General features: G+C 43.4%; 1 protein-coding gene across 1 annotated transcript; it reads left to right on the top strand.

The window, feature by feature from the left end:
- The first annotated feature begins 3709 nt into the window (after positions 1–3709).
- On the top strand, positions 3710–15315 carry ada (adenosine deaminase). The gene is made up of 11 exons (XM_062391018.1): positions 3710–3849; positions 7186–7247; positions 7818–7937; positions 9304–9447; positions 9529–9644; positions 10662–10786; positions 13089–13160; positions 13531–13632; positions 13784–13851; positions 13940–14069; positions 14519–15315. Exons 1-11 carry the CDS (start codon positions 3712–3714, stop codon positions 14621–14623), a joined length of 1182 nt encoding a protein of 393 aa, XP_062247002.1. The 5' UTR covers positions 3710–3711; the 3' UTR covers positions 14624–15315.
- Positions 15316–15377: the final 62 nt, after the last annotated feature.

Consider the following 15377-nt stretch of genomic DNA (forward strand, 5'->3'; position numbering starts at 1 on the left):
CCGCTGGTGACACACACTCTGTCTGATGTAAAGCCCACTGACACCTCAGATGTAATGAGCTATACATAAACCTGACTTGAAATCCCATCGTCTGCTCACTGCGTCGCCCCAGGGTCGGGTTCAGGAGGTTGTTTGCAAAGAGCTGATTGGCTGCTGCTGCAACACAGTGCAGAAATAACCTCCTGACACGCCTGAACCAACAACACATCCATTTCTAGCTCCGCTTACTAAAAATGAACCCGAACAAATAAATAAGCGACAAGGGGCTCGGTTCATGAGCGCAGCCACTTCCTAGCCTGGCACACAGCGGCTGTATTTTTAAGTGGAGGTCGACGCCAGGTTCAGGTGAAGGAGAGATGGTCTTCAGGGAGAAGGAGACGTCTACAGCAGGGGGCCGAGGATCCAGCTGAAGTCCCTGCTGCTGAACATGGATCAACAGTTTCCTGCAAAGCTCTGGACACACGTGATGTTTTCTGTCTGTCTTCTCCAAAAACATATTTTTGTCAATAGGTTGAAACAATAGTCAATAGGTTCCCAAACCCCTTCGTCTATTAGGATCCCCAATTGTATTGTAAACTGACCGGGGGAAGTGAAGAAGTCTTTTTGAAGTCTTTTTGAATGTTGAACATGTGATACATTCAATATTAATAGAGCTCTTCCTCTTTATCTTTGGCTCAAGGGCAGCAGTGGGCGACAACTGCGTCAAACTGAAACTCAAAATCGACACCAGATCATTTGATTATTTTATTTTCACAACTTTTGACTGAAGCAGACGTTCACTGAAGCTGATCTCCATCACGGAAGCAACATTCATTGACTTTCTATCAAATTGTCTTCAAAATAAAAGAACAACGCTTCATATTGAGCTTGATTACAAAGCTTTTATTTGAAAGTTGTGAGCCTGGTTCTGAGGATTGAGTCGGTTGCTTCACAGACTCGTGATGTATGAATGAAAAACACCAGTTCAGTAAATCATTCACACTTATATATAAACCACCTGAACAGTAATAAAGAAACACACAGACTATGAACTTTATGTTATAGATGTTCACTGCAGATAAACCAGGTGGGATGAACACAGAGTTTTCTAACTTCACTCTGCACCACAGACCGTAAAGTGTCAGTAGATCTTAGAAGAGTTCAGAGACGACTCATTAATGACGAGGTATAAATCTGAAGCATCATCGAGACAGCACGAGAGAAACACAACATTACAAACACGACAACTTTACAAAGATCAGCTCACGTTTGCATGATTGATTCATTTTTTTACCACAGACTCATTTCCTCATAGTAAATCATCCCAGTCCATGTGAAAAGACACCAGTAACAGATCCACAGACAGTCTGGGCCTCATCCCAGTAACTCAGTGACATGTGAACTGGCTCAGTGACGGCCTGAAGGAGCAGCTGTCAGCATGTGTGGGAGACGCCGGGATTCAATCTGGAAACGCTCCCTGATCCAGAACCCTGACTTTTCACAATGATTGTAGAATTGTTTATGTTCAGCTTCTGGTAAATGTCATGATTTCAGAGTTATGTGTGAGACTAATGTTGTTTTTAACAGTCGACTGTGACACGTTCTTACGCCTCGGCTCCAAAACACGTACAAATAATAATCATATATCTTCAATTCAGGTTTAAACTGCAACCAGACATGAAAATCTTTATATTTGTTTCCCTATACGTTTTCAATCAAACACATTTGAAAGGTAAAAGAAGAGTAAGAAGCATGTTTTCCTCTCTGAAGGGAAACGCCCTCTTGTGGAAGTTTGTAAACACCAACACATCACCCCCCCCCCCCCCCTCCCCTTGCACCACACGCTAGTGATTTATGAGAAACAGAGACCTCTAGTGGACAAATGACGAAACTTCATCACTGCTGCCTGACGTCATAAGTGTTCACACTGATCCTTACCGTTACCTTTGGGAACAGAGAACTTTACATTCAGGTCTGAATCCATGATTTACTTTTCAAAAATATAATTTCTCAGAGGATAATAATATTGAGGGAGTTGATATTAAATGAGTGTGTGTGAAGTTTGGTGCAGATCCAAATAGAAATCCAGATTTCAATGACGTTTCATTTAAGTTCCGCCTCGATGGAAACACGCCCTCTGCTGAGAGACACTCTAGTTACAGCATGTTATGTTTTTTATCATCATCATCACAAAATCTATTTTCACAGAAACACAACCACAACAGAAGTGAGCTACAGTGGATGTTGAGCAGGACACGAGCAGAATGAGGTCAGGGTTGTACGGGTCAAGAGTGTGTGAGTCAGTGTAGAGACATCAACAACTCATTGTGTTTCATAAAGGAGTCCCAAGTAGGTTTCTATTAAAGACCATTTGATGACGTCAATGCATAAATAAATATAATAAAGTTCAGTGAACAGTGAGTATTAATACTTCTACACAGAGAAACAGCATCATAACAACTAGTAGAACACACACCTGCTCCAAGGCCCCTTAGATCAGAACCAGCCTCTAAGTTAAGGCCTTGTTACATTTCACAGTTACACACAAGTTACAGGTTCTGTGACACTACTTTAAAATCCACTATCTGCACAACATTACACAAACTCATCAACCTCCTAAATATGTCTGATTATCATCAAGATATTAAAACAATTGTCTGATCAATCAGGGAAGAAGTGGAAAATGCAACGTTGTAATGTCTCAACACCGATGAGTCGCTAATGGAGCGTGTGTCTGCAGAGCTGCTGCAGCTACGACCAAAAGATGGCGCTGACGCACACAGACACACACAATTTACCAGTGATTAGTGACATGTGTAGGTTCAGTGTGAATGAGGTTCACTATGTCACATGACAAAGACACAAACACACATACATACAGGCAAAATACATATATACTTACATTCATAAACACACTTTAATACATACATACAGTACACCAAAATACATACAAATATACAATACAAACACACATCCATGGATACACATACATACCCACACACAAGTACATATACACATAAATACAGGCCAAAAACACACATCCATGCATATACGTACACACACACAAACATATATACAAACACACTTACACAAATACACACACACATACACAAAAACAAATTCAATACGTATCGATATATTAGTTTTATATGTTCTTAATTTAAGGAGACGTGTTCACTCCTACATGTGATTTTGAGAAGCAGAGTTTCAAACACTCTGAACTGGTTTTCTTCTTGTTTCCCATCAACTGTCGAGGTGTCAACATCTCTGTGGGTATAACTCAGGGACCTTGTGGTTGCACATATCTCTGTGAGAAACATATTACTGACTCTATGTGGTCCATTGCAACACCCCCCCTACCACCATGTCCCTCATGTCCCTCGCCATCTGCGGAGTCCACATCACACAGACCCCCCAGTTTGTGTCCTAGCGTGGTTTGACATGAGTAATTAGCCCGGAGGTAAAGCTCCCATCACATGGTGCAAAGCTGCTTCCGCCACCCAGGCCCGTTAATCCTCCAACCCGACGTCCACAGACGTTTTAACCCCGCACCGGGTGAACCGCACGACCCGCAGGCCCGTGCATCCTCTGCCCTGGGTATACAGCCCTGCAGTGTGTGTGTGTGTGTGTGTGTGTGTGTGTGTGTGTGTGTGTGTGTGTGTGCGAGTGTGTGTGCGTTTGTGTTCATTATTTTAGCCGTTACGCGCACAAAGGCGTGTCCATGTCTGAGTCATGCATATAACCAGAGGAGCCTCGATAAGCACCGTCCCTCCAGTCCTCAGCGCACAGTGCACCGGCTCTCTCACCGGCAGCAGCCTCTCCGCGATGGCCGAGCACGCTCCTGAACAAGTGGTATTCAACAAGCCCAAGGTACGTTCCCCATCGGAGGAGTGTGAGTACTCGGGAATTTAAACAGAGAGGAACGGGATCTGGGGACAGGCGCACTTTACTTCGAGGGTTTTACGCACGTTGTGGCTGCGTAAAAGTGTCCAGAGACAAGAAGGAGCAGGGACACGGAGGCTGAATAAAGACAGGGATGAAGTTTAAAGCTCATTAGAACAAAGATCTACTGCTTACTGTCACTCTGTTGTTTGGAACCCGCATTAAAACGAGGGAGAGCAGCTCCAGTGCTTTGGCAACAAGCAGCACTGGGATGTGGCACATTTACTGAAGACGCCAGTTCATCCTCCACTCTCTGGTTTGAAGTTGAAAAGAGGAAAGAGGCAGGTTGAGCTCCTGGTGGATCAAAGCACTTTAAAAACGTGATTTTAAATGATCTCCTCCCGAAAACAGAAACAAAGACAAATTCTTTATTTCTGCATCACAGATGTGTTTTGCATAAACTGAACACGAGCCTTGTTTGACATGTGACAGACACTGAGGCATGAGAAGGTTTACAGCCACTCGCCACTGCCCTTTGGTCCCGGGTGATACCTGCACCTGCACCTGCATATCTCTCCTGATAAGAGGCGAGGAAATGACTGGTTCAGTGACGGAGCAGCAACACACGCACTCAGAGATGTGGCAGCTCCGTGGACGTGAATTGTAAAAGCACAGACCTCAGGCCGCCTGCAGAGATAAACTCATTAAATATTAATTTGCTGGAGCAGAATCGAAACCACCATCGTCTGCTGCAGCAGCCGTCACCGGTTCAGTGTCCACACTTCATAGAATCACAGTCATGCAGCTGCAGAGTTAATACAGTCAGTCATCAGGATGTGAGGGACGTTTCATTTTCTATGGATTAGTTTATCAATTGACAAATTAATTATTTGGTCTATAAAATAGTAAAATCATGATATTTTCCATAGACTAATTCAATAATGAGGAATATTCAGTTTGCAATGAATTAAAACCAAGACGCAGCAAATCCTCAAAAGTTTTCATCACAAAAGTTGATGAATTAAATTTGAATAGTTGATTATTGATGTGGATCAGATGAAATGGGGCTTCAGTCATTGATTGTGTTGTTTTGTTGATTAATTCAACGATCAATGAATTGTTTGGATTCTAAAATCTCTGAACATATAAATATTATCCATCAATTCTACATAAAACTCAATATTACATATTTAAATGTCTTTTATCCTTAGTTTAATTATTTTATCAAACCAACAGCTCAAACCAAAACACAGTAAAGCACATTCACCGGCCAACGCCCAATTCTGGATTATTGATCTGACCTCTGATGTGGATCCAAACCAAATATGAATAATTATGCTGTAAATCGACTGCAACCTTGGGAGAGGAGAAGATATTGAGTTCACTGTCACTCAGACACTAAGACACTAAGACAAAAGCAAACGATTCCCTTGATTCATTTGAAGTGTGTCGCTTTTTAAAAACATCAAACTGATCCATCACAGTTAAGTGGAAGTGATATTTTCAGATTTCTTGTTTCACTGTTCAGATCATAAAACCCAGAGAAAAGCAGAGAATCTTTAATGAATCAGAAAATGGTTCGGTGAGATGATGATAATGAAAACACACTGGAGCTGTGGAGGCTAATCAACTTATGTAATCTACTTTCTGTAGAAATATGTAAATACAGAAGCTTAAACGATGCGTTCACTGACTGATGTGAAGCTCAGATCTTTGCTTCTCACACGCCAGAGATAGTTATGCACCGGTATTGATCACTTATCATCCTCTCGCCTAAAGAGCAAGATCTCACATCTTTAATCAACCAATTAGCGAGAGAGTCTTCAGCAGAACAACACGCTGCTGGATTCCTGAAACGAGCAGAACCGACCTATCACACGCTGCGTGACAGGAAGTGCTGCGGCAGGATTTCCTGTGGTTGCAGATGAGTCTAGCAGCTGGGTTTCTTCTCAAGAACAACACACGTGTAAACAAGTGAGATGCAAACCACTTCAGTAGAATACACATCGAGCCGTGGTGTAAACATTTGTGTAGAAACATCCGATCTCTGGATTTGCTCGTACTTTGTCGCACACAGACCGAACACAACGCGGTTTATTGTCGTTTGAATAATTGATCAATAATCATTCAAGTAGCAAGTATTAATGCTACATGTGAACACCACCACCTGGTCCACAAACGTTCTGCTGCCTTTACGTATGAAAAGAGATACGTGTACACTTGTTAAGCAATACAACCACTAGAGGGCGGGGCCGAGTGGAGAGGGCGGGGCCTGACGACATCAAACATTTTAGGTTCTCATCCCACTGACGTTTTGCTCAAGTGCTTTTTGATAAGTTCAGTTTCGCTCTCAGTTGAACACTCGCAGCCTCGATTCAGGGCTCGTTTCCACAAAGGAGCTGATTCTCATTCTTCCTGCGACCACGATCTAATGTCTCGTGTAGTGAAATTCTAATTTGGAATCTGGTCCCTCGACTAAAGAGCGTAGTTCAGATGTCAGCTGTTGAAGGAGCAGCAGAGATTCATGGTGTCATGTGGCGGGAGAGGCAGAGCAGTCAGTCGTCCCTCTGGCTCCGCCGGTCACTCCACCACTTGTTGCCCAGTCAGGCGCGATGCATTCAAGACGGGGTGCAGCCAAAAAATTGAACTGCAGCCCCCCCGCTCTTCCCTGCAGCTCAGCTCTTTGACACTAGGCAGGTTATGTTCATTAATAAAGACCCAAGACATGACATACCTATTAAACATACAACTTTTGTGGAATTTGGAGGTCAAAGGTCATAGTTTTGCCTTGTGAACACGTTATCTTGTTGATGACTCGAGAGAATCCTCACAGATTCAGCACAAATGTTTAATTAAACTGGATCAGTTATCTGATTTGATCTGGGTGGGCTAAGGTCAAAGGTCAATGTCACAGCGACCCTTACAGAACACTGTTTTCACCTTTTGATCAGGAAATATCAACGCTGCATTTAGAGAATTCCCTCAGAGTTTGACCAGTCGTCCCTCTGGACTCAAAGACTGAGTCATGAGTCTGAAATGTAAAGTGAAACTCTGCAGGTCATTGGTTTCGTCCACGGTTTCATTTACAGTTTTGTAAATCATTAAATTCTTGCTATTTTGAAGGAATATTAAACACATGTTAGTCATCATGTGTTTTCAGGTCTGTTCTGTAGGTGGAACATTTACATACGTGATTAATCACACCTGTATTAATAATTCATATCCAAATGGCGGCAGTGAAAAATGTCTGTTATTTCAGTTTCATTCTGTTTTTCCTCTGAACTACTCAGATTGTTTATTTACTGTTGTCTCCGTCGTGCGCAGGTGGAGCTGCACGTGCACCTGGACGGAGCCATCAGGGTCCAGACTCTTCTCGATGTCGGCAAGTAAGTTTCTCTATCCGAACTCTTCAATGTTGACATTAGATCGTTTGTGTTGTTTTGTGTTTGTTCCCGATAAACACGTTCAGATAGATAAGAAGATAAGAAGGCCCCGCTGTCATCACCAGTAACGTTGATTAACTTGTTTCAACAACTTCATCTTGATTAGACAAAGAAGCATTTCAGTAAAGGAATGCAAAATGTATTTTCCAGATAATAGGAAACACATTCTTTGATAAGAAAAGATAAGGGATTCCTGCTTTCTTCAATCTCTGCTTGGGAGGTTAATGCTAAAGCTAAAGAGAACTGCAGGTTATAAATAAAACCATTAACTGGTGGAGCTCTACAGTAAAAATCTCTGTATTTTATCTTTAGAATATAATTACACAATAGACTAAATAAGTCCTGGCCCAGTTGGAGCAGCTGGATTCTTCATTAACAACTCGTCAGTTCAACACGTCGCACAAACACAACAGCCTCTTTGTTCAACGTCTCCTTTAACAACAACAAATCACCGGCTCAGATTCCAGCTCTGTGCCTGAATCACTTATTTTTATTCTCTTCTCTTCTTTGTAGGAGACGCGGCATCAGTCTGCCTGCCACTGTCGAGGAGATGAGGTCCAGGATCATTCTGCAGGAACCCGCCACCCTCACCCAGTTCCTGGGCAAGTTTGCAGAGTACATGCACGTGGTTGCGTAAGTGCTGACCTGACGTTTCCTAATGACTCTGTTTCATAATTACCAAAGGTGCAAAAGAGCAAAATGTGAGTGATGGTCCTGTCGAGGGAAGTTTTACGATGAGGGGTCAAAATCCAGTCGTGTACTTTATCGCACACGTGCATTCGCCTCAATCCAGTGAGTTGTGAAGGTTGAGATTGATGGTGTCGGGGATCTAAGACGCTGTGGGATTAACCCGGTGAGATTCTAAAGCTCGGTGGGGCGGCGGGTTTTAAAAAGCCAGACATGCCAGAGAGGAACATGTCACTGCTTCGATGGAGTGTCCCCTTGGAGACCAGCGTGAAAGGAGGAGTTCCGGTGTCTTACATTTAGTCCTGAGCTGTTTAGAAAAGACCTAAACACACTCTTTCAGATTCTCAGTGGCTGTAGAATCTTTCAAACACTGGTGGCCTGTCACGGTCGGAGTGCAGCGAGCAGTCGAGCTGAATGGACCCTTCTGTGTGGAGGCCCTTGAAAGCAGCACGGCCTCAACAACACGGGGGAAGTTACCAGCGGAGTTCAGCTCATGCAGGATTGTTGTATGTTGTCTGTGTGTGCTTGGGGGTTGGGTGTGTGTGTGTGTTTGGGGGGGGGGGATGGAGGCTGGAGAACAACAGGCATTCAGACCTGTGCAGAGCATTCACCTTCAGTGTAACTGCTGGAAGCCGTGTTGTTCTCCGTCACGTGACGTGGACACAGAAACATGCTCTAAAAGGAAGAGCATGTTTACATCGTCACAAAAAGCATCCGGTAAACAAACAGTAAACAACAAAATTCCACTTGTCATAAACATGCGGAAATGTTAAAGGGAAAAGTAAATCATTTACATTATTACAAAACACGTCGTAATAAACAGCAGTAAACAATAAAACTCAATAAAAACCAACATGCCAGGGAAAGTAAAGTAAAGTGAATAGTTTGTAATTTAGATTTTCATTTTGAAAGATTTGAACCAAAGATTTAAAGTTAGAAAATGTATTTTTGTGAATTTTAATTTTCACCACAAATATTTTTCATATGTTTTATGAAATGTTTGTAGCCTTCCTCTACTTCCTTTCATCCTGAAGTGTGTGTTGAAAAATAATTTAGCCAAATAACATGAAGCACATCGAGGTCAAATACATCTAATGAAGTGTTAATGTTCAGGATCAATATTCATATAATTATGTTTTGGAGCTCAAATGAAGCTAGCTGTGTTATTGTTATATTGCTCAAGTCCAAAGCCACTTAACTGTTCAAATAACCTGTTTACTGGGACTAATGGTTTGATTTATTATCCCTCAGATAAGTTTATCAGGGTCAAAGGTCGAACCACTCACTGGGTGTTTGTCCATGTTCTTTCCAGTGGGGACAGAGACGCCATAAAGAGGATCGCCTACGAGTTCGTTGAGGACAAAGCGAACGAGGGAGTGATCTACGTGGAGGTCAGATACAGCCCACACTTCCTGGCCAACACCAAAGTGGAACCTTTGCCGTGGAACCAGACAGAGTGAGTCGAGTCTCAGAGGGAAACACCAAGGTGGATTCAACGCGTGTTGTCGTCTCACGCTGTGTTTCTCTGTCCAATCAGAGGCGACCTGAGTCCGGACGAGGTGGTGCGGCTGGTGAACGAGGGGCTGAGCGAGGGGGAGAGGGCGTTCCACATCAAGGCCAGGTCCATCCTGTGCTGCATGCGCCACATGCCAAGTAATGAACTGTTCACGCTCCTGTCTGCTAAATCCACCTTGTGACAGCTGTCCTCTCTGTTCTGTCTTCTGTCTCAAACGTTCATCATCAGTCAAATCACGAGCAGGAGCATCACAGACACACACTGACTACTCGAGATACACCGACATGTTGTCAGTGTCCAGGGGAGCCGAGCATCTCCAAACTATTTAACCAGATTAAGACAAGATAAGAGTCTATAAAATAAGATAAGATAAAATATAATAATCCTTTATGAGTCCAACAATTGGGAAACTTTGCAATATTACAGCAGCAAGTGTAACTCTCTGCATGTTCTAATATAAGTATTTGAACTTTTTGAAATACTACAGAACACTTCTAGATTATCAGTTTCTCTGAAATTAGCATTCAAAGTTATGTTTTAAAATAAAAAAAAAACAAAAATTACATTATTCTTGACAGCTAATTTCAAGTTAGTAAAATGTAGAGATTCAGATTTAAGACAAATCTGGAGTCACCTCTTAACTTTGTGATATTTACATTTTCTTCAAAAAAATGTTAAATTCAAATATTTCAGTCAAAACCTGAATGTTAAATATAAATCTAAATATTAAAGCTTTTTCTAAGTGTTAAATCACAAATATATTCTGTATACCTGCTTTAAAAAGTGCCTTTAAAAAATACACACCACTTTTTTACATGTTTCTGAGCTAACTGTTGAAATGTGGCTGTTATTGTCAACGTGCTGCTTTTCATTCGGCACCCAAAGCGAATCAGAGGAATCTTTCAACATGTGGGAAAAAAAACTCATTTGTTTCGTTGCCAAGATTCAACCCTGAAACCAACTGTTGTGTGTGTTTGGTAAATATGAGGCTTTCACCGGGAGCCAGGGAGTTAAACACAGATTAAATCAACCGGTTCCTTCCAAAAGATAATATTTATTTAAATAAGCTGAATTAAAACGCTCGGCCACATCGTGTGTGTTTTAATCCGACCGACACAAACTGTGCAGTAACTCGTCGGTTCTGGATCCTGCAGGCTGGTCCATGGACGTGGTCGAGCTGTGTAAGAAGTATCGCCACGAGGGCGTGGTGGCCATCGACCTGGCCGGGGATGAGTCCCTGAACTGTGAAGCCAACCCCGACCACAGGAAGGCCTATGAGGTGAGGGGTACACACATGGAGCTAACACCAGCACACACGAGGAGGGAGACTCTGGTTTGTGTTTTTCTTATTCAGCCTCATGAGCAGCAACAACAGCAGTGAGTTGGATAAACAGCAGATTGTTTGGCAGCTTCGGGGGGGGGGTTGAGGGAGAGCCGAGGGAGAGCCAATGATTTCACAACACTAATGCAAAAGCCACATTTCTTCAGGGTTTTTTTTCAAACTAGCACTGTCACCTCACAGCGAGAAGACTCCTGGTTCGAATCCCAGCTGGGAGCTGTGTCGTGGCAGCTCTGACCTCGTGCCTCAGAGCAAACAGCACATCTGGGCCAACATGCAGAGCTCGAGACCAGGTGCAATCTGGACGTGGCCCATGTGGCAAATTGTGAATATGGATCAAATCCAGCTAAACTAATTCAGGCCACCTTTGGATAACATGCGGTCTTACTTTGGCTTATCTGTGGCCCAGATCGGAAACTGTTTTCCTTCGTCTGTGTGTCCAAGTAGCTTTTCTCTAAAGATTATATTTAATTGCCAGTAGGTGTAGATGTGTTGCTTGTTTGACCCTCGTCTGGAAACCAGTCCTGTCTCTCGCCCTCTGTCTGCTGGGACCAGCTCTTCTCAAACCTCAGAAGAAGCGATGGCTGTGTCTTTTACGCTCTTGCTTCCCAGATGATGTATTTTGGATGATTTCACTACGTTTGTATCCAGGTGGTTTCTTGATGAATCCTCCCATCCCTTGTCTTCACCACTCGTCCCTTCAGGAGCAAAGAGGAGCTGGATCCAATCCCAGCTGCCATCGGGCGAGAGGCGGCACATGTTGATCATAGGGTCGATGTTTAGAAACAAACAACCAGTCACACTCGTACAGACACTTCAGTCACAAACTATCGTGAGCTGCAAGTCTTTGGACCGCGAGAGGAAGGCTTTGTTCAAACCAGGGTTTGAACCCACATCCTCTTTTCTGTGTGACAGGAGCCTTTGCACCACCGTGCCACCCAGCTGCTGCCATCCTTTGTTTAGTGCTCTTTAGAAAAAGCTGCTAAACATTGAGACAACACTGTTTTCGATGTGCCCAGCCACACACAGCACTTTACAGACTCTCCAGCTGAAAGAAGTCAGGTTATGTGGAAGGTGAGATTCTTCACAGCTTCTCAGACGTGTGATCCTGAAGGACACGGTCGGCTTGTTAACGTGCTGATCAGGAAACTTTACTTATCAACCGTCAAACAGCTGATATCTTCACATGTTGATCTGTCACCACCATCGTGGGGCAGTGAAACCTGTTTCTCGAGAAAACAGAGTTCCTCTTAATCTCTGACGCTTCTGAGAAAAACTCAGTTTGGCTTTCTGTCAGAATTCAGTGATGAATTCAGAGAAACCCACAGGATGTTTTTTTAACGTCAGAACATAACGGATGAGATGAACCAATTAAAACACTTTCACTGCCTCATTCCAAAGAAATGATGATTCAGGTTGTGAGCCTGCTCTGGTCAGTGCACGAGGGTGCAAAGAAATTCTTCACTAACTTCCTCTGATCCTCTGACAAGGAAGTAAAAACACCACCAGTTCAAAGTCGTTAGTGACAATGGTTCTGTTAATAATTCATTAAATCACAATAACTCTGTTGCACAATGGTTCATAAGTGTAGTATTTGCAGATGTTGCAATAAATCTGTCCATAAAACAGCAATCAATCCTGAAGAATGACATTTTACCTCTCCAATAAAATGATGCTCAACTATATGAACAGCCACATTTGATTGTTATTATAAGCCTCTTTATGATCTTGTTCAGGTTATTATGCTGCATGTGTTGTAGTAGTTTATATACAGGTCCGACTTCAGGACTCAATCAGAAACAGTTCTCAGAGTTTTATGCTGCGTACAGAATATGATGTTTGGTTTTAATTCCCATCGTGAAGCAGTGAAACATCTGTCTCACGTCTAGTTTGGAATTTATGAAATTTGATTCAATTGTGAACGAGAAGCACAAGTGACAGTCTCCGCTCAGTGAGAGAGCTCAAACCAAAAAACACATGTTCGATCTGGAGCGCTGTCGGGTCTGTACTGAGTTTAAACTCTGTGACATAGTAAAGGAACATTCTCTGTTTATCTTCTCATCCGGTGGAGACAGTTGTTTTCTCCCCGGAGCCACAGCAAGGCACCTTTTCCTCTGAGACAAGAGAAAGTAAAACTGTTAAGATCCAGGCTGTTGATATCATAGTGGTGCAGATGTGGAAACCAGATGTTTGTCCGTGCTGCTCGGTTGCTCATGTGCTCCATGATTGATTTTGTGGCCAGGAAGCCGAGCGGTGTGGGATCCACAGGACGGTGCATGCAGGAGAGGTGGGCCCGGCCTCGGTGGTGAAGGAGGTGAGCTGCTCCACAATGAAGTGAGACATTTCTCAACTGGGCGGAGTCACCAACAAACATGTGACACTAAACCAGTTTGGTGTTTCCAGCGAAGAGTTTGAGTTGACCAGGGAACAAAGAAGTGATGCAAAAACACACGTGTGCAAAAACAACATTTGTGTGGCTGTGACAAGTTTGTTCCTGTTTGTGTCCATCTCAGCTGCTTTTATTACAACACACACACACACACACACACAACAAAGTGGTCAAGCTCCCAGGGAGACATGTCTCAACACTTCCTGCAGACTCTGCTGACATGTGTTCCCTGGAGGGTCTGTTTTGTGCTCTAAACCCTGTGCCTGGTCCTCGTGGCCCCTGTGGGACCTTGTAGGCGGTGGAGGTGCTGAAAGCCGAGCGCGTGGGGCACGGCTACAGAACCCTGGAGGATCCGGTCCTGTATAAACAGCTACTCGCTCAGGACATGCACTTCGAGGTGAGGACGATCAGTCACTTGCAGTTTCACTTCCAGTGCAAGTGTGTAGAATGTGCATGCAGCTGACCGACAGCCGCTCTGTCCTCGGTGGGGATGCAGCGCCCCCTGGTGGAGGCTCAAGTTCTCAGGTTATGTGCTGCTGTGACTGCAGGTGTGTCCTGTTTCCAGTAAACTGACCGGTGCCTGCGACCCGGACTTCAGCAAACATCCTGTGGTCACGTGAGCTGCTCTCATATTTACACTGGGGTCGTGTTGGATGCAGGTCGATCACGTGGCGTCTTTGGGTTTCACCGGTTTGTCTGTGCAGGTTCAGGAAGGACAAGGCCAACTACTCCCTGAACACAGACGACCCCCTGATCTTCAACTCCACCCTGCACCTCGACTACAGCACCGCGCTCCACCACATGGGATTCACCGAGGAGGAGTTCAAACGGCTGGTGAGATCAAATGCGTGAATAATTAATTAGAGAAGAAGTTCACAGGCAGAATGCGTTCAGAATACGGTTTGAAACGACGCCGTGCATGTCAATGACCTCCTCTGCTTCTAATTAAACCAGGAACAAAAGCTTACATGAGAGAGAGAGAGAGAGAGAGAGAGAGAGGCCTCAGTCTCCTTTTAAAAACCTGCAGAGAATGTGAGGATGTGTTCTTCACAACCAGGTTTATAAAAAGGTCTTTTAATAAATAGTTTGACATTTGGGGTTTTACATGGTCGTGTTTTAAATATGATGCATCTGATAAATCACTGATAATTACCAGGTGGTTTTATTTCTGACTTTGCAGCACAATCTGTCAGAACGTGGCTGTGAAAATAAGATTTTTAAATATGTGACTCTTTATATCATGAATAAGTTTTAGGAGCTGTAAAGTTGTTTTCATTTTCTAGAACCTCAAGTCTGCAGAGTCGTCCTTCCTGCCTGAGGAGGAGAAGAAAGAGCTCCTCCTCAAACTTTACGAGGCCTATGGGATGATACAGACAACCGCCTTCTAAACCTCCCAGGAACTCTGAGGAGGGGAACGCGACCTCACCCGGGGAGGAACGGCTCCAAACCCGTAAATCTCCTCCACTCGACATGGGAGAACGTGTCTTTACAGATCCATAACCAGATATATCGCCTATAGAATAATAAATCAAACGTGCATCCTTTTAACCACACACACACGTATCTGTATATCATCAGCATGAGGGCATGTTTCTGTGTGTGTTCCATCCAAACACGTATTATATGACAGGACAGTTAACTGGAGGATGTCATGGTCCTGGACATGTTGTTCCATCTTGTGTTTACATCCTGTCGTCTTACAGAGAATCAGGGAACCTTCAGGAATTATTCACAAATATCATCATAGTAGGTTAAACATTTGCAGTTCAGGTTTCAGACCTATGAGAAATCTATGTCTTACAGTGAATATCCACCGAAGGGTCCAGTGCTTTGTTCCCGACTATATATGCAAAACTGGTTAAACATCAGGTTAATACAGCTTAATGCCAAAGTTCCAGGCGGACACTAGGGGGCACCCTTCTGTCACTTATATGCACGGACAACTTACTGTGGTTATGCATTTATATAATTACTCTCAGTTCGATCGTATATTTATTTAAATAAAACAAATTCCATTGGTAACTGCCACATTTCAAACTTAGGAAAAAAACACCTTAATAAAATATATTATGAAACGTTATCTGTGTGTCAGACTATTTCTTTAATAAAACCAGCTCCTGTTTATTAGGAACATCTGAAGAT

This window comes from Platichthys flesus, chromosome 7, assembly GCF_949316205.1.
Source record: "Platichthys flesus chromosome 7, fPlaFle2.1, whole genome shotgun sequence".
Classification (NCBI taxonomy): Eukaryota; Metazoa; Chordata; class Actinopteri; order Pleuronectiformes; family Pleuronectidae; genus Platichthys; species Platichthys flesus.